At 34.7% G+C, this 26457-nt stretch overlaps 1 protein-coding gene across 3 annotated transcripts in view; it reads left to right on the top strand.

Moving 5' to 3' along the window:
* The window catches only part of LOC143244787 (ectonucleotide pyrophosphatase/phosphodiesterase family member 5-like), a 60178-nt gene extending 34133 nt beyond the window's left edge, over positions 1–26045 (top strand). Inside the window, exons 1-4 of one of the 3 annotated variants that reach the window (XM_076490109.1) lie at positions 11382–11526; positions 17993–18236; positions 18596–19341; positions 25340–26045. In XM_076490109.1, coding sequence (XP_076346224.1) covers positions 17996–18236; positions 18596–19341; positions 25340–25645 — 1293 coding nt within the window. In that variant the 5' untranslated portion in view covers positions 11382–11526; positions 17993–17995 and the 3' untranslated portion in view covers positions 25646–26045. Of the gene's footprint in view, positions 1–11381; positions 11527–13622; positions 13825–17992; positions 18237–18595; positions 19342–25339 lie in introns of those variants that run through there. The other 2 variants (XM_076490108.1, XM_076490110.1) reach the window with 2 other exon arrangements.
* Positions 26046–26457: the final 412 nt, after the last annotated feature.

The following is a 26457-nucleotide window of genomic DNA, read 5'->3' as shown; positions in this document are numbered from 1 at the left end:
GTGAGAGTATAGATATTGACATACTATCGACATTCAAATAGTGATTGTTCTGATACTTTATTGTTAAACAACGTTAATATAGGAAAAAAGAAAATGGCTTGTAAATGTAAATTACGCAAGTGCAGTACTTGTGAGAAATGCTCTCGATGACAGTGTAGATGCAACGGCTGAGACCCAGAGGTCAAAATGGTATGAAAGCAGGTGGGAAACAGCCGTCGACCAAAGAAAAGATACATAGAAAGAAAAACAGGAAGGATTAATTACGCTATTCCGTTAGAGAGTGATTAAGATAAAATATCTAGCGATACATCTGAGAATCCCTTGGATTTCGTGACACCGAAGACACAGATCATACAAGAACTGAAGTGTAAAACTAAGGTATTGTTGTAGTACTCTAACATGGTGCGAGAACGATGTCTGTTCAATTCGACAATTCTTTGGTATCGAATCCACAGCAACATTAAGCTTTCCAACTGAAGAACCTTGACGAAAGACATCAGTTTTGAGTGCTCTTGACAAGAACAGTCTATTGCATGTGTTCTGCACAACTGTATTAAGAATTTTATGCACTATGTTAGTCCCAGGAGCTTCAGATGACCTTATTAAGGTGTTTGAAAATGACATTTGTAAGAAATCTGATACAAAATTATTCTCTCCTGCCAACGATGTGTTACAAGCTCTGCCAGAGATATGTATTCAGAAAAGAGTTATACTTACACTGCTATATTAGTCAGTAACATTCAAAGAAGTGAAAGAAATATTGAAGATTAAAGAACAAACTACTGAAACAACTAGATAGCACTTGCGTTGACTAAAGTCTGGGTTTCAGCTAGAACCTACAGTATGATCTGTCAAAGTGATAAGAATTATTCCACTGGCGCCAAGGTCAGGGCCTTCGTACCTACTCTGAAGACAAAAAACAAGAACACGAATAAATAGCCAAGAACACAATAAGCTATGCTTGATCTTAACGAAAAGGCTGAGAGGAGGAGGAGTCAACACCACACACACCTACACCTTCTGTTCTGTAGTATGGGAGTCCAAAAATAGCGATAGCGCCACTGAATCTGCGAATGTTTCAATGAACTATTGTGTGGAATTTTAGTTCAACGTGAAAAATGTTAAAATTAGAGTTTTAGCTCATTCCGGAATGATGTTATACATTGAGATCTGCCATACAACACAAATCCTGGGTACCTGGCCCGTGGAAGCACTGTTAATATGTAGCAGAAAACATATTTATGTCGATTACTAGTGAAAAATGCGAAACGCTCACTTCCGCTGACTGGCAAAACGGCACTCAGAACTAAACACACTCAAACACTGGGTTCAGCTTTGGATTCCTTACTTTATAAATTCCTTACTTAATTCTTGGAAAAAGTTCATAGGAGAACTATTAGAAAGTTGCTTGAGATGGAGGAGTTGTTTTAGGAGAAGAAAGTGTGACCTCTGAAATTGTTTTATCTTAAAAAGAAGAGCGAGAGAAGGCCTTATTGACAGTGGCGGCGCCATGGGGGGCTTGAGCCCCAAATGAGCCAAGCCCCCAATATTGTTACCTACATATATTCATAAAATATGGAAAACACAATCGTCATTGTTGCTTAACAATTAACATCAAAGAGACATAGATCTGTAGAACTCAACGTCTTCATTAAGACAGAAGTATGTGTCATGCGTCCCATAGCAACGTACTGAATACACTGAAACTCATGCGCTGTATTGCCGCTCCCTGTGTAATGCTGTTCTATCTTGAGCTTTGACGAAGATTAGACAACCACGTTGATTTCAAGTTACAACAGTAAATTAATTTACCTATTAATTTCATTTTTCTTTTATTGAAAAGTAAAACATAGCATCCATGTATAAGTGTATTGTGTATAGGTCAAAACTATGAAGCATTTAGCCGGTGTTGTGTCTTCTGTGAGATCATTTTGCATTGTGTATCAGCCATCCAAAATTGTGCTGATGATTGTGGCATACACTTAAAATTGTGACTTACAATCCAATTAATGTTATACTTATGATTAGATATTAACCTTACATGCTAACTGACCAAATAATATTTCTAAACAATTCTAGAATGAATTTTGAAATTGTCATTGGGCTATTTAGAAGTGCCTAATTTAATGTAATGTAGTAGTTACATTATTGTAACAGGTGCTTGTCACATTTATGATAATAAGAACAATATCACAATCATAGTTTAGCCTGTATGAATAATGTGAACGTATGAAGAAACCAGCCTTTCTGTGAAGGTCAACTGGGTGGAATTTAGGTGAGCTTCCCCTTTTACATATACGCATATTTTCATAAACAGATTATTTCTAATTTGTAATAATGAATTATTAATCAGAGTATGAGTTTCCAATGAAAACTGCATTGAAAGCCCCCAGCTAGTACAGCGGATTTACAACGCTACAATCAGGGGTTCGATTCCCCTCAGTGGGCTGAGCAGATAGCTATAAGAACACACACAAACACAACTGCATTGAAAACGCAGTTCAAAATAGTACACCTTTCTGAAATGTACCTTGGTAGTTACATTATTATCTTTTACCATCTATACTTTATATTGATGGCATTTTCGGAAGCCCCTCCACAGTTTACCTCAGCTCCCCCCTCAGCCCCCCCCCCCACGAAAATATCCTGGCGCCGCCACTGCTTATTGAGATGTTTAAGATTCTTAAGGGAAGTGATTGTGTTGATGTAACTTTTTTTAGTACGTAAAAAAATATACATTTTAGGAGGGTAGGAATCATCTCCATCTAAGATAGTTTTACTTTTCTAACAGGGTGGTTGGTCTTTAAATTGGTTGGCTTTCAGATTTGGTGAATGCAGCAAATTAAAGGGTGTTTAAAGGGAGACTTTTTAAGTAGTTGAATATTAAGACTTAGCTTTGTAGTTGTTTTGTTTTATTTTTTAATCTGATTTAGTGAATACAATAGTCTAGGTGCGTCAACATATCATTTGTTGTCCTTAAATTGTATGTTATGCTCTATAAAACTTTTATTTTTCAAACATGGGGTTGGCGCTTGAAACGAGTTGCCTTCAGATGTTATGGAGGCAATCAATTTAAATAAGTTTAGTTAAGACAAAGCTTGATATTTATATGAATAAAAGACGTTGAAGTATTTTTTAAAAGTTTGAGTTTAGTTTTGATTACAGCACAGGTTAGATGGGCCAATAGATCCCTTATTGTCTCCAAATATTATTTTATGTCATAATCTACACATGAAAATTTCGAATATTTTGCGGTCTAACAGAAAGATGCAAAACATAATTCTAAATTGTGTTACATTATTACTGTTAAGATAAGATATTCTGATAAATTTATTGTTTTATGTTACAAAATCACCTTCACAACATCAAAGATAAGATCTATTTAGTCAACAGTACAGCTTTAGAAGTTTGAAACAGTGTGCAGAGAAGATAAAACATGAGAATTTATTATTCATTTCAAGTTCAAATTCATTTATTAAGGTTTCCCTTATTTTACAACGATATATATATTTTTCTCAATTGATAATTTCACTGTTGTCCGTGCGTGTGTTTTCTTATAGCAAGTTCACGTCAGGCTTTCATGAAATCGAACCCCTGATTTAGCATTGTAAATCCAAAAACTACCGCTGACCCAATCGGGGATACAGTGTTGTCATTATGAAACAAATGACTATGCTTTGACATATATTCATGTTTTTGATAAATGGTTGTTATATTCTTTAAAAAGTTGAGAAATTATCTGTGGGTTTGCCTCATTTCTGGAAATCATATTGTGAAACCATTTTTTCTACTGTTTATTAATATAATTTCTTTTGTCTTAGAATTTCCTTTTTTGTGTGTTTTGTGTCTAAAATTTTCTAAATGTATCCATTATTTTTCAAGGAAATATTTATAATTTCTATCTGTTTTTGTTGCAGTAACATTTTTCAAATTTCTTATTTGTTCGTTCAATTACAGACATGCAGTGAAAGTAGGTATTGAAAACTTGAAAGGAAGGAAAACTGGATTTTTCTTATTTTGTTAAAAGTCAAAATGTTTACCGAAAGCTTCATATATGACAGTAAGAAAAAAATACAATTCTCCTGGCAATAAAATGAAATATCGTGAACTTTCTAAACGTTCTTAAGAAGTCGTTTTAATACTATGTTCGTTATTTCGAGGCCAACTTTATAATAATGAAGTTGTTCGTCAGCAATTACAAGAGAATGAAACATTCTATAAATTTTATAGCATAGATTGTTATAATGGAACACTCACAATAAAACGGTGGCATAAGTAATTTAATAAAACTGGGTAATAGGTAAACGTACGTTGTTCTTTGAAGCGGAGTTGAAACGAACGTGCTGTACTCGCAGTTCAAATTCTGCTGCAAAAACATGAGGCCCGGCATGGCCTAGCGCGTAAGGCGTGCGACTCGTAATCCGAGGGTCGCGCGTTCGCGCCCGCGTCGCGCTAAAACATGCTCGCCCTCCCAGCCGTGGGGGCGTTATAATGTGACGGTCAATCCCACTATTCGTTGGTAAAAGAGTAGCCCAAGAGTTGGCGGTGGGTGGTGATGACTAGCTGCCTTCCCTCTAGTCTTACACTGCTAAATTAGGGACGGCTAGCACAGATAGCCCTCGAGTAGCTTTCTGCGAAATTCCAAAACAAACAAACAAACAAATCAAAAACATGAAAAGAAAATATCTTTAATTCATAAATGAAATATTAAGCTAATATAACAATTTTTATACGTTTTAGTATGTTTATTACTTATTAGAAATAAGTTGCATATATAATGCTGAGCAAAAGTGTTAGAACGAGAGAATATTATATCATTTTATAGAGCAAATTTTTCCATACTATTACAGAATTTAAATTACTATACTACTGTAACCCTTCACTGATCCTTGTTGATAACTGATTGAGCCAGTGTGAGAGTACTTATCATTCTTTATAATTCTCATATACTTGTACCAAGGGCATGTCATAAGGGTTCTGCTTGAATGCACATGCTGATCAAATTTAAGGTCTGAAATAACTGTAGCGGTACCCCATACATTGTCTTAATTATATAGAAAGAAGCTAGCATATGATACAGTATATGCTAGAAGAAATCAATTCAGTTCCACTCCACAAATTAACCTTCATAAAAACGATGTTTAACACTATATATTAATTTGTGTTGTCATGCCTTGGCCCCCAAAAGCACAGAGTATTCTCAGTAGAGTAGGGAGTTCGCATAAAAGCTTTACGTGGTGCTGGTTGGACTCTCCAACAAATTACTGCAGAATTGAAATGTTTCCCAAACATTCTTAAGTGCACCTTGGATCCATAGACTAAGACAGGTAAATTTGTAAACTCAATGATACTGATGTTAAGTATTTTTGTTTATGCAGCCTTCGGGACAAAAGGAAGACTGCCGCTGATCTCAAACATTAGACAAACGACCATGTCCCAAATAACAGAAAAACATCCAGATTTAGTGTCAAGAAGACTAAACGAGTATGGAATATTTGTTCGTGTAGCAGTTAAAAAAATCTGTACCTCGATCTTCAGATAAACTGAAATTTGCTAAAAAGGTACAATAACTGGACTGCAGATGATTAGAGAAAGGAGCTATGGACGGATGAGTCCAAGTATGATATATTTGGTTTAAAGCGTAGGTTGCAGGACATCGGAAGAAAGGTGAAAAATATTTATCTCAGTGCATCGCACCTACCAAAAAGCAGGAGATAGACAATGTGATAGTTTGAAGGTATTTTTATGATTTGGCGACAGGAGATATTTTCAAAATAAATGTAATAATGAACCAGCTCAAGTACCATCAGATATTTATTTGTCACGATATACTCAATGGTTTGCATGTTATTAGTGGATAATTCTACAAGCACGAAGTTAATGACCCCAAACATTCATCCAACCCATGCAGAAATTACTTGGCTAAAAAAAAAAGTTGCTGGAGTCATTCATATAATGCAACGATAGATCAAAAACTTGAAAAATCAAAAGTTACTTGCAAATAAACTTTATGGGATTGTGTTAGAGACATTTGGAGTAAAATCTCAAAGGACATTTTGATTAAATATGTTACAACAATATCTGAAAAAATTATAGTTATTAAAACAAAAGTGGGACACAGAATATTAACTGTTTGGTGAACTTCCATTGAGCTTCTGTTGTACTAAATATGAATATTAATAGAATATTGATGTTTCACCTGTGATTTATCTTCCATTGTTCTTTGCAAGTAGTCTGAAATATACTTTTGTTACTTTGTCCTAACACTTTTAAGCAATACTCTAATTTCAGATTGGTTTATTATATACTGCTAGCTTATTTTGTGAGTATTATCAATGCTAAAATACAGGTGTCTTGATTATACAAAGTAATACTGATCCGATTCTTACTTGATAGACAATATTACAGATTTTTTTTTCATAATGTGTTTACGATATGAACTATGCACAAAGTGTTATACTAATCTAGGATTAACAAAATTATTCCCAGACATTTAGGTTTAATCATAAATAAATAAAACTAAAAACAATAAACTTTTTTTTGTTCTACACACAAAAATCATTTTACTCGAAACAGTTCACAGTCAAAAATAAACTTTTTTGGTTCTTCAACATGTCATATTCAGAAGATACAATGTACTATGTTCTAATAAGTACTTTTAATTACCCTGACAGATGTTTTACTATACTAACATGTGCTACGGCTAAAATTACAACTTCCATTTTACTTCTAAGTTCAACAAATTACTTAAATATTTCCCCCAGTGGATTCAAACTTCGAGACCGTTGGTGAAAAAAACAGGTAGGAGATCGTGTAGTTTTGTACTTAATTGTAAATAATCAGTCAATCACTTAAATGTTTTAACGCTTGTTACCCAAACTTTACTATACTCTTCAAAACAAGAAACGCAAAAGGGATACTTTTGTTATTTTAAAGAGAAATATATGTAATAACGTTACAAGCTCAGAGTATGTGATGTTACATGTGTTAAGGCACTGATTGTCAGACCAAAATGACAATAAAAGTTGTGCACTTTGAAAACGGAGGAAAGCATCGGATTTTTCGCCAAAAAGCATGCGTGTCCAATAAATTTGTTTGAGAGATCTGCATGTTCTGCAAGTGCAACATGTGCAAAATCCCTATAAAAGTGACGGGTTCTCGGTTTCCATAGCTCAGTGTTAAGCCACCGACACGCAATACAGTTACGCCAAGACTGACTGAAGCACAACGCGACAACGCCATTGGTCGCTGGAAGCAGGCGAATCTCGATCAGATGTTGCCAGAGCTGTGAATGTCCACCCAAGCACCATCACAAGGCTATGGAATCGTCACCAACAACATGGATCAACTCGTGACCGTCCACGATCTGGCAGACCTCGTGTGACCACGCCCGCACAAGATCGCTACATCCGGTTACGTCACCTTCGTGATAGGACCACCACTGCGACGTCTACTGCCTCAACCATACCAGGGCTGCGTAGGATTTCCGATCAGACCGTACGCAACCGTGTACGGGATGCAAGAATCCGACGTCGACGTCCAATCAGAGGCGTCATCCTCACCCAGCAACATTGTCAAGCACGGCTGCAGTGGACTCGGGCACATCGGTTATGGCCTCATCGACGATGGAGGCATGTTTGTTTCAGCGATGAATCACGTTTTATGCTTCGTAGGCAGGATGGAAGGACCCGTGTTTACCGTCGCCGAGGTGAACGTTTTGCAGCAAATTGTGTGCAGGATGTTGACAGATTTGTTGGTGGCAGCGTCATGATGTGGGCTGCCATCGCCTACAGTGCCAGAACAGACCTTTTGCACATTCGAGGGAATCTTACGGCTCAACGATACGTCGACAAGATTCTTAGGCCCCATGTGCAACCCATCATGGTGAACGTCAACGACGTTTTTCAACATGACAACGCCCGTCCTCATACAGCCCGACTCACCACTGTCTTCTTGAGACACCACAACATCAACGTTCTTCCCTGGCCCTCCAGATCACCAGATTTAAACCCCATCAAACATCTTTGGGACGAGTTGGACCGACGTCTGCTACAACCTCAACCGCAGACTCTACCTCAGCTTGCAGCAGCTTTGCAGGCTGAGTGAACAGCCATTCCACAGGATGTGATTCGTCATCTCATCGCTTCTATGGACAGGAGATGTCAAGCAGTTATTGATGCTCACGGGGGGGGCATACTCGTTATTGACGTTCAGTGATTAAACTTCACCTAGTGAGCGTGGACTTCGCCTTTGCAGACTTTGGATGTTCAGCAGTGAATGTGCAAAGTTTCACACATGTCATACAGAACTACCCGGAATAAACTTGTTAACAATTTGTCTCATATTTTGCCTTTTGCGTTTCTTTTTTTGAAGAGTATATTTTAATTGTTTGGATTTCTTACCATGAAGTTAAACAAGTTCTTTTTGGTCTTAAAAATTGTATTTGAAAGTCAATAAAAACAAACAACAGAGCAGTACTGTATCGGATAGCTAAGAATTTTCAACTGAAAAGTCAGTAAGATTGAATAAAAATGGAATTTATTTCAAATTATCTTCTCCCTGGTTATTATTTTAAGATATCACCATTAAAGCATTGTAAAAACGTTAGTTTTATAGTTCTGAATACTTTTTGTTTTAAGAAAGTAAACAAAAATGAAGCAAATCAAGTAATATGATCTACACTACACTGATATTATGTTCAGTAATCTAGTTTTATTTTGTCTGTCCTCTGTATCTTTTTCATTTCAGTTGTTCAACGCCAGTCTATTTCTTCTTTCACTGCACGTGTTTCCTTCAAATTTACCATTAATACAAAAATAACATTCATTATATAATTATAATAGATGCTATGTTACTTCCGATAGTAGATCGACATGATCAGGTGGTTAGGGCGCTCGACTCGTAATCTGAGGTAATGTGTTCAAATTCCCGTGACACCAAACATGCTTGCCCTTTCAGCCATGGTGGCGTTATTATGTTCGGTCAATTCGGTCAATATGTTGGTTAAAGAATGGCACAAAATTTGGCGGTGGGTGGTGATGACTAGCTACCTTCCCTTTAGTCTTATACTAGTAAATTAGGAATGGCTATCGCAGACTGCCTGTAATTTTGCAAGAAATTCAAGAACAAACAAACAATACTTCCGGTAGAACAGTTCAACATGTTAGGAAAATATGGAAAAAAAACAACAGCGCTTTTGAAAACGCCCAGGTTAAGGGTTTTTTTATTACGGTGAATTAAGATATTCTGACTATATTTTATAATAAAACCACGTTAAAAATAGAGAAGAGGAAATATGTGAATAATGCAATACAGCTTTAGCAATTTGAAAGAGAGGTTAGATGAGATATAACTCTATAATACAATATTTATTATTTTGGTTTGAAACTGTTTAATTGATAAAGATTTCTTTTTTTTTTGTGGCGATTCATATTTCTTCTCTATTGAGATTTTCAATATTATTAAATTGCCATGCCTAGAGATACGTTTATAAACATGGGGGAGTGAATACCATGTTACTTAACAAGGGTAGGAAGCTGTAACTGTATATATTACGCTCTGTTCATACGATAATAAAAGTTTTCCATTTATACTAACTATACACTTCCTTTAACTGTGAGGCCTGGCATGGCCAGCTGGTTAAGGCACTTGACTCGTAATCCGAGGGTCACGCGTTTGAACCCCCGTCACACCAAACATGCTCGCCTTTTCAGCCGTGGAGGTGTTATAATGTAACGGTCAATCCCACTATTCGAATGTTGGTAATAGAGTAGCCCAAGAGTTGGCGGTAGGTGGTGATGACTAGCTGCCTTCCCTCTAGTCTTACACTGCTAGCGCAGATAGCCCTCGTGTAGCTTTGCGCGAAATTAAGAAACGATTATAAGAATGTATTTGTTGAAACTACACAAATTCAGATATTTCTACCTTAACTAACAGATATATAAGTAATATATATCTGCCTGAAATAAATAATGTTATTAACACTATTTATTGAGCAGAATTAGAAACTGAAAATATTTCAATATTTAATACAGAAGTACGTACAATATTTATATTTATAAATTACAATAATTTATAAGGATATCAACGTAAATACTTTTGATAAAAGAAAATATTTTGTCTTACCAATTTATGGTTTACCCTCTTTTAATAATAATGTATTATACTCTTCTGTTATAAGCATTATAACTTCGCAATTATTCAGATATTATAAAATTTGTAATAAATTACAATATTTTATCAGTAATGTTGAAATACTAATACAAAAATTAATAATTAATGGATTTAATAAAAAATAAAATGATTAAACTATTCTGTAACAATTATAAGAATGTATTAAATAAATATTAGGTTGTTCAGAAATAAATAACGGAATTCTTACGATGTCATTTAAAAACTGAATATTGAGGAACTTGCCGTTGGTGTTGTCGGTCACAAAGTGTCTTAATTGCCTATTGCTTCAGCTCTACTCAGAGTAAGTTTTGCAACCCCTAAAGCAGCATGGACAAGAAGAACTTTCATCTGATTTTCCTGTACGATTTCAAACTTGAACGAAAAGCTACCGAAACTACATGAAACGTTAATCAGGCGTTCGGCCATGGGTTTGTTACTGAACGTACAGTTTAGCGTTGGTTCCAAAGGTTTCAACATGGCGATGAAAGTCTTGAAGATCACGAAGGTCGTGGAAGGAAGCCATCCTCAGATTAAAACACATTAAGAGAAGCAATTGAGACAGACCCTCGCTCAACAGTACGTGAGCTTGCATAAAAGCTGGACTCAAGCAAATCAAGCATTGCCAACCACCAGAGTGCGATTGGAAAAGCGAAGAAGTTGGATAAGTAGGTTCCGCATGAGTTGGCTGAACATCAACAAAATCGGCATTATGAGACCTGTCGAGGTTGACATTCCAAAAAATTGAACGAATTGAGAATTGAGGTTCTGCCTCATCCAACTTATTTCCCAGAGCTTTCACCTACAGATTTTCATTTTTTCAAGCACTTTGATAACTTTTTGAACAACAAACGCTTTAAAACCCAGGCAGCTGCAGAAGAAGCTTTCAGGGAGTTTATTGACCATAGAAACTCTTATTTCTACAGCAGGGGCATAAAAAGCATAGTTACAGGTTGGAGCAAATGGTGCTTACTTTAATTAAAGCATGTTTTACAACATTTGTTTATGTCTTTCCAAACTTCACAATTTAAAAGCGACATTTATTTCTGGTCAATCTAATAAAAAAATAAAAAATTAGAGAAGTTTTACTTAACATTTCTAATAACTATTTTTAGTTATGAATAAGAACATTTAACAACTTGACACTACTTTATACGGATGTACGCCTTGCCGCATATAAAGGCTTGTTTAGAGCATGATAGTCACAGCTGACTTAATAAATGATTGTCGGTTGGGAGCTGTACTAGTTTGTGTAAGTAACTTGGTGGGGCGCTTCATGCTGGTATAATTCGTTTTCTGTGCTATCAGTTAGTGCCTTTCTACCATACTGGGGAGCTGGAATGCTAACTTCAACAGGTACGTTTTTAATTTATTTACTTCCAAATGGTAGTACCTTATATCCTTTTTCTTGTTCTTATTTTTATTTCAATTAATGTTTCTTCTTGACTTTGGAAAGCAGCCACCTTCTCACAACTGTCTGCAGACAGAAAGGGTGATATAGATGTGGGACGTTGTGGGCTTGAGCCACCACATCTCACTCTGCAAATTTTTACTTCTATATCTATTGCTACTTTTTTATTTCTTATGTGAGACTGGCGAATGAAGGTTAAGGCTGATAGATGATGTATCCCCAGCACAATGTGGGTTTTACTTACGCAGTCACTTTCAAAACCTTGTTTGTTTGTTTGTTTTGAATTTCGCACAAAACTACTCGAGGGCTATCTGTGCTAGCCGTCCCTAATTTACCAGTGTAAGACTAGAGGGAAGGCAGCTAGTCATCACCACCCACCGCCAACTCTTCGGCTACTCTTTTACCAACAAATAGTGGGATTGATCGTTACATTATAACGCTCCCACGGCTGGGAGGACGAGCATGTTTGGTGCGACCGGGATTCGAACCCGCGACCCTCGGATTACGAGTCGAACGCCTTAACACGCTTGGCCATGCCGGACCGGGCCGAAGATTCAACCAAAAGATTTGCTAGAGAATATATGAGTTTCAATACATTTAATTGATCAACTGAAGAAACCTAGGCAGAAAGAGACAACAAATGTGATGTATATTTATAAGAACGTTCATATCGAAAGTCAGAAGAAAGCATTACATAAAAATGAAACTATTTAAGAACAGAAACAGCTTACGAAGAACGATTGAAAAATACTTTAATAAACAGTTAGTAATTACATCAATGTTCATGAATTTTTGTTTAACACAGAAAACATTGTTCTTCCTAAAATGTAGGGCCCGGCATGGCCAAGCAGTTTAAGGCGTGCGACTCGTAATCTGAGGGTCGCGGGTTCGCATCCCCGTCGCGCCAAACATGCTCGCCCTTTCAGCCGTGGGGGCGTTATAATGTGACGGTGAATCCCACTATTCGTTGGTAAAAGAGTAACCCAAGAGTTGGCGGTGGGTGGTGATGACTAGCTGCCTTTCTTCTAGTTTTACACTGCTAAATTAGGGACGGCAGATAGCCCTCGAGTAGCTTTGCGCGAAATTCAAAAACAAACTAAACCTGTTGAACTGTTAACACTTTATAAATCATATTAAATGGTGTACTTATAAAAAATATAAAATCAACGTTAGATTAAATTAGTAATTTGCGCCCTTTTCAGGACCAATAGTTATTAGTTATAGAAATGAAAAACGTCAGGAAACGTAAAAAGTATGATTGAATATAGAAACTTAAAACTATACTTCAGAACGTTAAATGTTAGAATACAATAGACTGTCTTGATTAATAGTTATAAAAACGTTACGTATGATAAACTTTTCAACATAATTTTTAATGTGATAGTAAAACATCTAGCTCTAGAAACACGATAAAGTATGCTTACATATACACTGCTTCTAAACGATCTTCTAAATTCTCTTTTTCAGGCTATTTCAAATTGCAATATGTAACATACTAAATCGGAGGACCGTTAGAGATAAATACGGTGAAAACTGAATAATGTAATTTCCAAAACATATCATTCTTTTATCTAATTGTGACGCTATAAAAAGCCAAATCCGGTTCATAGTTTGCTGAAATGAAATGTGAAGAACGCCACATGTTGTTTCTTTAGTTATATTGATTAGAAGGCTGAGAACGAAAACACGATCTAGGTAGTTTTTTTGAAAATATTCCTTGAAGGCTGAAAAGGGCAAATTGCAATATGTAACATACCAAATCGGAGGATCGTCAGAGATAAATACGTAACAAACTAAACGCGGATGTGAAAACTGAATAATGTAATTTCCAAAACATATCATTCTTTTATATAATTGTGGCGCTATAAAAAGCCAAATCCGGTTCATAGTTTGCTGAAATGAAATGTGAAGAACGCCACATGTTATTTCTTTAGTTATATTGATTAGAAGGCTGAGAACGAAAACACGATCTAGGTAGTTTTTTTGAAAATATTCCTTGAAGGCTGTATATTGGCATCGAGATAATCATAAAAAATGATAAGATATGTGTGTGACCTAACTAAATAGATCTGAAGAGTTTCTTAGCAATGTAGAGTCTTGTTGAGAAAGCATGAAACAGTAAACGTATCTATCTCTGATAAAACATTTACGTATCCGAATCGATTCAAGAAATTCTAAAGTATAAAGACAGATCGACAGTTGCATCATATTAGAAAAGCTTACGTCTTACTTTTCTTCTCGAGGTAAATATCTTTTGTGATATTAATTATACATTTATTATTTTGTATAATATCACTTACTATGACTTTTGCTGGAGAAAGATCGGATATTGAAAGTATTAGTGGTGCTTAAAATTCAAATATATAGATATTCACCTCGCATCTTTCACGATGCTTTCCAAACCTATGCAGTTTTCATTTAATACAAGTAAAAAGCACAGTCTTTTACTTTTCAGTAAGTCTTATGTGGCACTATAGGCACGTAATGGAGCACAAACCCTGGTGTACAACAACAGTTTTATGGATTTATAACGTTAAAAATCGGGTTTCGATATCTTTTGTGGGCACACAACGGATAGATAATAAACAAACAATGTATACAACAACTTAAACCCAAAATAAACCAATACAAAGGAACACCTTTATACCTATATTAAAAATAATAAAATAAATAATATAAAATTATATATTTAAACATTTAACACCGCTCTCTACATTCCGACACTTAGTTACACAACCTCTTTCAAACATGTGGTCAGCTTCCGGTCAGTTACCTCTTTCTTTCTTTGTAAACCTGACGATGACCGAAGAAGGTCGAAACGTTGTTCGCTCCTTATCGTAAAATATTTTCTCAATCCATACGAGCCGTTTTTACATAAATACAATTTTTAATAATGATTATTGTGTATTTTCTTACAGTAAAGCCACATCAGTTTATCTGCTAAGCCCACCGAGGGGAATCGAACCGCTGATTTTAGTGTTGTAAAGCCCGTAGACAAGTACCGCTGTACTAGTGGAGAACAAATAATGATTATTACATTATATCTGGTCTAGATCTTATATCCGATTCAGGTCAACGACGAGCAAATTAACTTTGAATTAATATTGTTACACCTCACTTAAGCTAGTTAGCTTGGTTGACCTCAAGTCGCTGACTTTTTACCAATGAAAATATTTAATGTTCTCGTAGAAATACTGGTTTGAAGTTAATTTACTTAAGTTGAACAGTTTCTGATGTTAGAAATCTATAAACGTTCCTGGTCAAATTCTGTAGTTTTCCAATCAGTAAGCGTTAATCACAAATGTAGCTTCCGACTCTTATAGTATACTGGCTGTATCTGACAAGGAATAATAATAACTGACTCTCGGCTCGTCGGTTTTATATACCAGTCCCCCAGTAAACTACATATTGTTGATTCTTGCTCTCGAGAATCTTTTACAAATTTAGAGACCAGGCGAGACTAGCGAAATACACATGTAACAATATACATCACATGCATATAAAACATACTGAAACAAACGTTGATATTAAAATAAATGTACAATAGTGAATCCATTACACACTATCAAAGCTGTTTGTTTGTTTAAGATGTTTAGTCAGTAACATTTTGTTGCCCTTTGAAAGTATTTATTCTTTTAAGCTCATAATGACAGGTATATGTAATAGACAAATGTTTTTAATACAGTGGAAATAAAAATAACTAAAACTCTATAGAGTAGTGACAAGCACGTGTGAAATCAAGGTGTAATTGTTCAATTTTGCCATTGAAATAATACTCATGTTTACTAGCTGATACCAAGGAAATGTTCACAAGCAGAAAAATTGGTTTGATATTAGTAGAAACAGCTTTCCATTTGTTGTTGCTTTTGCTCCCTTATTTAATAATGGTGTTCATTTAATGCATAGAAATAGATCTATTAAAGAGTTTATATTTTTTTATGGAAGGCATAATAATCGAAGTGAAAGGTAAGAACTCAACAATTCATTTACCTTTTTTTCACTTCAATGACTACTCTAGTTTTTTCATCATCGAAGAAATATTGTGAACTTGCATTCTAAAATTAAGATTTTCTTCTATGTCCCATCATACATATTCACTTAGAAAAAGACTATTAGGCACACTAAATGCTGCATCAGCTGTATAGGAAAGATGTAAGTGGGACATGAAGATTCACGTGAAAACTGTAATAACAATTCCATGTGGTTTTAATTATGACTGGTAACACCGTTACAAACTAGGGTATTACCTTATGATTTAACGCAATCTAATCGACATAATTTAAGGTATTTTAACTGTTTTTTATTAATCATGGTATTACGTTCATAATTCATCTTATTTCGACGTTAATGTTTCATATGGTTTATTTGTATTCTAAGTTGACTTCATTAATATTTAATTTATGTATAATTAATATTTTATTTTATATTTACGCCCAGAAGTAAATGCTTGAGACTTTTGACAGTAATACCAGTTTTATAAGAAATATATCACCAACATTTAAACATTTGAATACTGCAATTATTTCTTCACATTATTTTTGAGTTTAAATAAATGCTACAGTATTTTGTGTTATATAAACCGCCTATAACCCAATAATTAACATGTTTGCTTGTCATAATACTTAGATGTTGAAAGAAATGTATAAAACTAACTAAAAACCACGATATCGCCTTAGGGTTTTATGACAAAATGGGCGGCCCAGCATAATCAGGTTGTTAGGGCGCTTGACTGTCAGTTTGAGGTCGTAGGTTCGAATCCCCGTCACACAAACATGCTCGCTCTTTCAGCCATGACGGCGTTATAATGTGACGGTCAATCCTAGTATTCATTGGTAAAAGAGTTGGCTGTGGGTGGTGATGACTGTCTTGCACTGCTAAATTAGGGATGGCTCGTGTAGCTTTGCGCGAAATTAAAAAAAAACCAAACCAAGCAAAATGGGAATTTTTTCTTATATATATATATAAAGCACAAAAACCATTGTCTGTCTGTTTGTCCTTTATCTAACTAACCATACGTGGATGGGTTAATCTAAACTAAACTTTTAGTATGGTAGTCTGGATGAAGGGGCATATTACTGGGAGTTCACAACCACATCCAATCTTATTATTGCTATTCTTAAGCATATGTTTTCCGTGACGTAAGTTAGCTCTAACTATATTTATAGATGACGCCATGTTCGTACGTAGAAAAAACTTTATAATTAAATTTTCTATAACACAACATACACATAGTGTAGAGACAGGACACACAAACGTCTGATCTATTTCAGAAAATGTTGTAACATTTTCTGTGGAAGAGTGCAATGAAAAAAAATGGCTGCCATTATTGCAATAATAAATAAATTAATTTTAATTTTATTTTGTTGAAACTACTATAGGATGGATGTGACAGTCGTTTGTTTCAGTTACGCTAACTTCCTACTTCCATCCGTGACCTCTCAACTTCGGCCCATAACACACTTCTGTCTATTAATCCATCATGTGAAACACTGTGGAATGATATTAAGAGCTAGATGTTGAAAGCGGGTAACAGAAAGCACCTCTACTACTACTATATTTTCCTACAAAGTCACCTTGACCATCGCACTGTATACCATGTTTTAAGTATATACATATTGAGTTCCTAAAGCTTATACAAAGCCATGGGTGAAGTAATAATGAACACTGTAAAATACGTGTGGTTATTAATATGTTGTGTTAAAATTAAACGTTTTGTGTTATTTATCATAACATCCACCCCCACATCTTTTAAATTCATAATCCCGATATGGACAGGTACCTCAGCGTTTTAGTCTATAAAATACATATATTACTCTATAAGTGTTAGATATTTCAAAGAGCTCAGTATGGCCAGGTTGTTAAGGCGCTTGACTCATAATCCAATGACCGCAACTTCGAATTCCCGTCACACCAAACATACCCACCCTTTCAGCCGTGAAAATTAGTCTCATTATTTGTTGGTAAAAGAGTAGTCCAAGAATTGGTGGTGTATGTGGTGATGACTAGCTGCTTTCTCTCTAGTCTTACACTGCTAAATTAGGGACGGCTAACGCAGAAACCCCTTTTGTAGCTTTGCGCAAAATTGAAAAACAAGCAAAAACATATTTCAAACATGTGTAGCTGTGGTGCCCTCTAACAAGACTAATCTTACAGTAACCTCCTCTGTGTATATCAAGTTGTAGTTATTTAATATTGCTACTTACTGCATTTTATTTTGAAACCTATTTGGGAGTATCTGATAGTCAAGAAATCACGAATGATGGTGATTTTGTGAAATGTTCATCCATGTTTCATTTTTCGTAGATTGTTATCTAAAATGTTAATATGTTACAAGTCTAAAGAAGTAACTTTACGTATGCTTTTGTCCTGTTCTGGGTAAGCGTCTTTAATTTATTGTACATCATTTTTTAGGCCATGGAAGTGTTAAAAATCTTCATTCCATTTATGTTATGCTTCTCTGCCAATGTGGTCAACTCAATGAAAGCCAAAAGAAAAGTTTTACTAGTCTCTTTTGATGGATTTCGCTGGGATTACATCGACAGGTTCAATACTCCAAACTTTAAATTTCTTGCTGACACAGGAGTCCATGCCAAACTTGGTGTCCGCACTGCCTTTGTAACAAAAACCTTCCCTGATCACTACACCATAGCAACTGGTGAGTTGAATGTTTCTGTCATTTCAAAGAGGACGTTCTGAGTCTAGACAATGTACATTGCATAGATAATCCAAAACTTCATGTTTTGGTAAAATATAAGATTTTGTTCAGGAAAGAATTGAAGTTGTTTGTTTTTCAATTATTGCTGCAATAACAAACTACGTGTGCCTTCTTTTTGAAATACATATTAATAACATAATAAAAAAATAATTATCCAGTAAGAACTAAAATGTTTTACCAAAAGAAGGCAAAATTAAATCATTCTTAAAGAAATAAAATGATATATGCTCTTTCTTCTTCGAATAGAAGACTCAAAGTTCGCACACCATTATATAGTCTGGCTCTTTTTGCTTTTAAAGGGTTATATGAAGAGACCCATGGGATTGTGGACAATGGAATGTATGATCCGATCTTCAACGAAATGTTTGGAATGTCAACTACAGATCCGAAATGGTGGGAGTGGGGCGAGCCTATTTGGACCACAGCAACGCTTCAAGGTTTGGCGACAGCTACTTACTTTTGGCCTGGATCGGACGTCAAGATCAAAGGCGTTTACCCTAGCTTCTATCGCAAGTATAACTCAAAAATCCCTTTTCAAGAAAGAATAGACACAATTATAGAATGGTTGACAAAATATGATGCAGATTTTGCAACTTTGTACTTCAATGAACCGGATTCTACTGGTCATGCATTTGGTACCACATCTTCAGATATTCAAAAGTCAGTCGAACAAGCAGACAGTACATTGGGTTATCTCTTACATAAAATGTTAATATCATTTTTGTTGAACAGAATCGATCTTATTATTATTAGTGACCACGGTATGACGGACATTATAGATGACAAGAAAGATCAGCACTTGATAGTTTTAGAGGATTATTTGGATCTAGAAACTGAGATAAAACTAGTTCCAAAAGCTGGGTGTGTTGCTGGAATCCTTCCAGTAGATGGTATGCTTGACGTAGTTTATAACAAACTTAAGAATGCTCATCCCAATATGACGGTTTATCGAAGAGAAGATATCCCCGAACGATTTCACTACAAGGAGAATCGACGAATCATGCCCATTGTCGCCATAGCAGATGAAGGATATCTCATTTCAAAAGTGAGTATTTTTTACAAAAACTAACAACTACTACCTGTATTCTAGAGATGTATTCCAATCTTGCATCTAATTCATAATTTATACATTGATAGTAGAAACCTATTAATTTCTTTAAAATCATAACATACAACTTATTAATATTTATTTCTAAGCCACAACATTTTCCGATTACTAGTTCTTTTAAACACATAATATTTAATCGGTTAAAATTTCTTTGTAAATCACAGTTAGTAATCAGTTAATATTTTTCTGGTTTTAATAATTTGTTTATTAAGCTTTAATTGTAAGTCAAAATAAATGATTAATTTCTTTTTTAGAAGTGATTAAGTTGGTTACAATTCCTTCTTTTACTGGGTTCCCATGTGAAAATATTAAATATTTTTATTTAAAAATCTATTACATGACATGTTTGACCAAATTTTATGTTACTAATTTAATCTAGTATTTACAGTGAAAAATAAATTTTAACTGTTGATAGCAAATTAATATATGCTAAAATTTCAACTGTCGTGCATTACAAAAATGTTTATAAATTTGTCAGTAGTTTCACAATCTTTTTCAGGACATCTTACCCAAAGTTTTCTCAATGGTGCTTACCTACAGTTTGTACTCTGTTAAAGGATTTTACAGGTTTTTTTGTATGCTATCTTGCATCTTTTTTCTTATAATTTCATGTTTGAGAGTTTTTGCTCACTCTTTAAGTTTTCTTACATATTTTTCCTTATAGATCTTCAACTTTTCTATGCGTTTTTTATTTCTCAGAGGTAGTCAGGATATTTAGGGACTTTTCTGACATTTTTATATTTTAAGAAGCATTCCTGATCATAACTTTTTAAGATTATTAAAGGATCTGCAAGTTATCTGAATGATTTTTGATTACACAATGTAACACAAATTTTGTTCCTGGATAGTATGTGTTACTTCTTAGTTGCTTATATTGTAAAAGTACAGAAAATGGCCATTATTCCCTTCAAACTTTGCTTTTGTGACCTGGTTAATGAAATTTAGAAATTAACCTATTTTCTATGTAAAACGGGAAAATTTGCACATTTTCAATTACATAAGGTCTGAATAAAACAACGTATCAATCAAGATTTACATGTATTTATACCAAAGTTATACAAAAATGTTTAGAAGTGAATAGTTTTTCGAGATTGGCGACTGTAATGTAAATTACTTTCACGTATCAGCCCCCAAATATAGTCTCCCATCATGCTTTTGTTATACGCTCCTTGGTAGCGGCATTCAAAGTCCAGTATATCTTGGTGGAAGCGCTCGCCTTGCTCGTCTGAGTATGCTCCAATGTTCTCCTTGAATTTATCAAGATGAGCGTCAAGGATATGAACTTTTATGGACATCCTGCAGCCCATTTTGCCGTAGTTCTTCACCAGAGCCTCAACCAGTTCCACATAATTTTCGGCCTTGTGATTGCCCAAGAAGCCCCGAATTACTGCGACAAAGCTGCCCCAAGCTTTTATTTCCTTCCTACTGAGCTTCTTGGGGAATTCTGTGTACTCCAGAATCTTTTTTATTTGTGGTCCAACGAAGACACCAACTTTGATCTTTGCCTCAGACAGCTTAGGGAAGAAGTCTCGAAGGTACTTGAAAACTTCAGACTCCTTATCAAGAGCTGTGACAAAGTGTTTCATAAGACCCAATTTTTTGTGCAGTGGTGGGAACAACACCTTCTGGAGGTCCACTAGTGGCTTGCACTTGACATTGTGTCTCCCCACAGAGAACTCGGTCTGTTGTGGCCAGTGCTTCCTGTTATAGTGCGCTGCTGTATTCCCGCTCTCTCAAAGGCAAAGATAACAGGGAAACTTGGTAAAGCTTCCTGGGAGAACCATCAGGAATGCCACCATTTTGAAGTCTCGGATAACCTCCCAGCCATACGCATTATACTTCAAGGCAGATGCTATCACAGAGTACTTTGTCGCTTTTGTCTTGATAAATTGGCCACATACATAGCAGAATGCGTCTGGAGAATGCTTGAAGCTTCTTGATGCCATCTCTGATAAAATCAGGTAGGTCTATGTGTTCACTTAGGCAGCTAGAACTAAACTGAAGTAGTGAGTCGTAAGCCTCTGTATATATATATATATATATATTACTATGGAAAGTTCTAGAAAATTCTAAAAGATTCGTGAAAATTCTCGTAAGTTTTACAACATTTTAGAAAGTTCGAGAAAATTCTCTATCAGCTACTCAACACAGAATTTACTTGAAATGTTCTGGAAAATGGGTAAATTTGAAAATTTCATTAACCAGATCACAAAAGGAAAGGTTGAAGAGAAAAATATGTATTTTCCATTTACTTTAGGCATAAGCAATTGGGAAATAATACTTTCTGCCCAGGAACAAGAACAAGTAAAACTTTTGTTGCATAGTGTTACTGCTCTTCAAGTTTTCGTATGAAGAGTTCTTACCTGCATATTTTGGGTTTACTGAGAGCCATGTGTCCTATGTTCTAGGTGTCTGTGATGTTTTTTTTTCAATTTAGACATTCATATACAAGTTCCTTGATAATTCGTAAATTTATAATATATGTTTACAGTAAGGTAAAACAAATGTTATAAAGTAACAGTAGTTAGTTAGGCCAGTTAATTTTTAAGAAAATTAGACATTTTATAATCAGCCATATGCTATAAAATACAAACACTAGTTGTGTTTTATGGGATTGAAAGTCGGTGAACTCTATGTGGTCAGTCTTCTCTGAGAAATGTGTCGATCTGTTTTTCGTATTCTGTAGATTATAATCCATTAAGCTAAAGTTAGTACAAATTACACCAGCATAAGGTAACAGAAAAATCATAAGATGTGTCTCTATCGTGTGTGACATTGATGTATAGCACCATTTTACAGATGTACAGATCGGTAGGTTTACCAGTACTGGTTACATCTTCCATTATAATTCCATCATTTTCACTATATTTGTCATATGGGATAAATCTGGTTCCAGGTTTCATTGAAATGAATGCATACCTGTTATGTGTCCCCAGAGAGAAATTTGAGTCATCTCTAAAGAGAATATTGCTCCACATTTTGTTGGTCTATTGAACGTGTTCTTGGCACCATTGCAGGCGAGCTTAGCTTTGAGTAGAGCTTGCGATGTTTATGTCCAAAACTCGGATCTCGAAAATTGCCGCATCGGTCATCACCAATCATAACTAGATAACATTTTAACTAAGCAGTATTTTTGTAGCTGAGTAATAAATTAAACAGTTGAAATTTCAACAAAAATGAAATATTTCAGTCTTAACCAATAACATTACAAACAAAAGGAGTAAGTTTCAGATTTAACTAACAAAAATTACGAAAAAGAAATAAGTTTCAGATTTATCCAATAAAAATGATAGAAATGGAATAAGTTTAACATATAAAAAAAAAACTTTAGTGAAAAATCTCATGAGGTTTGAAACAGAAAATTAAGACATTTTCATTGATAACCGCTTTAACAAAGAAAGACTAATAAAATCTACTCTGTCATGATAGCTCATTTTTAAACTAAAATTTCAATAAAATCCTTTTCTTGTGGATGATGAATATTATTGAATTGCAAGTATGAATGTAATGTTGTTGAACTTTCGGACAATTTCAGAAATGGCCACAAGCCCAACAGACTTCCTCTAAGAAATAGCAGTTATACTTGCCCGAAGGGCAGATATTTCTGTTAGTGCGTTTAATTAGGCGTCAAGCACAGATTCTGGCATTTTGAAGTAAATTTCTAACTATCTTGTATAAATGATACAGCGTTCACTACGGCTACCAAACTTGATTCAATGAAGAATCCTGTAGCCTACGATTATTTCGAGACAGAATCAACAGATAACAATTATCGTTTTGCAACGTGCCTTGTAGAGTTGTTCAAACAATCATATGATTAGGTTGAGAGTGTGACATTGAGGCATTTGCGCCAGTTTTCAATACTGTACTGCATGTGGCTGACTTTTGTTTGTTGATACTCCACACAAATAAGGCATTCAAATATCTTATGTCAGGTCTAACTGTGATCGATCAAAAAATTATAGTACTTAGAATTCTATAATTCATTTCCAAAGTGACTGCAAAAACAAGACTATGTGATCACTATATATTTTGAATTATTTCACCTCTTAATCGTTGTTCATTTTTCAAGTGAATATCAAAACAACGCAGAGTAATTTTATACATTTTTAAATTAATAAAAATTCATTACGATTACAATTAAGAAGGTAAGAATGAAATAACTACTTTTACCTACTGTACTTTTTATTTCGGACGAGTCTACGATTTATTATGCAACGTATGTTAACGTATTACTATTTGAGATAACCGGAAATTTGAACTTGAATCTAGAAATTAATAAAATGTTAATGTGTATCACATTTATGTTATTTGCCAACAACATTGATACACACACAATTTTCTTTTTAACACAAATATATTCTAATATACAAACATAAAAACAATACAGTTCATAACAACGGTTATTACTAATAGTTATTACCAATGATGGTTTATATACAACAGTTTTACAACTTTACAGACAATACTGATTCTTTTATCTGGTTTAGAAATGAATATTTTATTAACGATTCCCCCGTCACACCAAACATGCTCGCCCTTTCAGCCATAGGACGTTATAATGTGACGGTCAATCCCACTATTCGTTGTAAAAGAGTAGCCCAAGAGTTGGCGGTGAGTTGTGATGACTTGCTGCCTTCCCTCTGGTCTTACGCTGTTCAATTAGGAACGGCTAGCGCAAATGCCCTCGATTAGCTTTGCGCGAAATTCAAAACAAACCAAACTATACAAATTGACGATCCAGGTCCACGACGAGCAAATTAATTCTGAGTTGATATTGTCACACCTCGCTGAAACTAGCTAGTTCGGTTGGCCTCATATCGGTTCCAAGTTCACTTTTAACCGAGGAAGATATTTAATATCCACGTAGAAATAATAACGTCCAAAGTAATTCACTGAAATTGAAGGGTTTGTAGTTTTCGAAATCTATAAACTTTCCTGATCTAATTCTGTAGTTTTCCAATTAATAGGCATTAATCACAAGTGTAGCTTTCTAGGCCTATAGCACACTGACTGTAGCTGATCAATAATAATCTTTGTCTCTCGGAGCGTCGGTTTTTATATACCAATCACGCAAATTTCTAAAATTTTCAACTGTGATCGAGCACGCCAGTGTTTTCATAAAACTAGTAATGTTGTTTTTTATATTAGAGGATCTTCAGTTTTCGAGAAAAGACAGGACTTGCGCAATACACAGTCAAGAATATACGTCACTCGCAAGAAAACAAACTGTATAGAAACAAGCGTAGGCACTAAAATAAATGTATAACAGTAAATACGTTATATTATGCAATGAGAGTCCAGTTGGCATGTTTATATAAACTGAACTAGTTACTTTATCCAATGGATCTTCAACCTAAGATAATTGATTTGATGAAAGTATTAACGAAGTTACTGACGTTGTAGATCAAGTAGTCTACATATTATTCCCACACTTTCTGCATTTAACTACTGCAATTTCTTCTTATGCAGTGTTACTGTTATCATGCTTTCTTTTTTCTGTTCTATGATTTACATTACAATATATTTAAGTACGCCCTTTATAACTCTTTATGCAAATAAAGGATTTCACAAAGAAGCTTAGAAAAGGGTTTATGATGAAAACTAGTCTTTTGCATACCACTTCACATGATTGATCATCAGATAACTTATTTTCGAAATAACGAAATGAAGGAGGTGATTAATATTATTTGATAATGGTAGTTTTTGCCTTATTATATCTGTAACACAACAAACGTCGATCTTATCCTTCAATTGTCTTGAGCAAATTATTAATGGTTTTATTTAAAAAGAAAACAACGTACAAATTAGTAACAGTTTAGTACAAACTCATTTAAATATTCTCTGTTTTGTCTGTAAGTACATGAAAGTAACTTGTGAAAGTCCGTGAAGTTTAAACATTTTTTTAAATTTTCATGATTTTTCTGCTACTCAGAAATGGCGATCTTCCAGCATTCCAGGCCAACATGGTTACGACAATCAGCTACGGTCTATGCATCCTATTTTCTTTGCACATGGACCTGACTTCAAACAAAACTACGCTGTGGAACAACCCTTTGATACCGTTAACGTCTATCCTCTGTTGTGCCACCTGCTTGGTATTACACCTGCTCGAAATGAAGGTAGCCTTCACAAGATCCAACATATCCTGGTTCCATCAAGTCAGCCGAATAAACTATGGGAACCGACAGTTCTAAGAGCTCAGTTATTTAAAGAATTAAGAAAATTTCGTCAAGGATAACAGAATAAATCTTCATACGAATTAAAACTAATTGTTTTTAGTTGATATTCAAGCCTGTAAAAGAAAATGTATTATATAATAACTCTTAAGATTCTAAAATAATTGAATTTTTTGATAATTTCTTTTCTGGATTCTTAAACCTTTTTAAAGATTTTAATTTCTTACTTTATTTGTTACGGATTAAATGCAACCTATTGTTTAATGGGCTGAACTATCGATCCTGTGGTAATGTTTTGTCCCTAGTTTATCAATTCTGAAATTAGGGACAGTTGTTTCAGATAACCCTTGTTGAGTTTTCCACCAATGTTTGAAGCAAACCAATATTATCTGTTACGAGATATCAGATTTAGTTTAAAATGCCATGTTATTACAAGTTAAACAATAAAGTATTTATCAGTGATGATGTGGTCAGCTATCGGTCAGTTACCTCTTTCTTCCTTTGTGAACCATACGATAACCGAAGAAGGTCGAAACGTTGTTCGCTCTTCTACATAAAAAATTTTCTCAACCCAAACCAGCCGTTTTTACATATACATAATAAAGTATTTAGTCTCTCTATTCTTCAGTTTGTAAGATACTAAAGTACTACGTATTAATTGATTTCATCTTTCAGTTTTTGTTCAGTTCTCGAGTAAATACCAAAACAATGCACATTATCTTAAGATTTTTATAATTAGTAAAAACACATTGAATATTACAGCTAAAACGGCGAGAATACGATAACTATGCAATAACAATATAATGATTACCTTTATTTCTATACATATTAAACAAGTTATCTTATAAAATGGATTCTTAACCTCAAATTACTT

The sequence above is a fragment of the Tachypleus tridentatus genome, chromosome 2 (assembly GCF_004210375.1).
Source record: "Tachypleus tridentatus isolate NWPU-2018 chromosome 2, ASM421037v1, whole genome shotgun sequence".
Taxonomy (NCBI): domain Eukaryota; kingdom Metazoa; phylum Arthropoda; class Merostomata; order Xiphosura; family Limulidae; genus Tachypleus; species Tachypleus tridentatus.
Note: the sequence above shows the minus strand (reverse complement) of the source record. Positions and strands in the feature narration are given on the sequence as shown.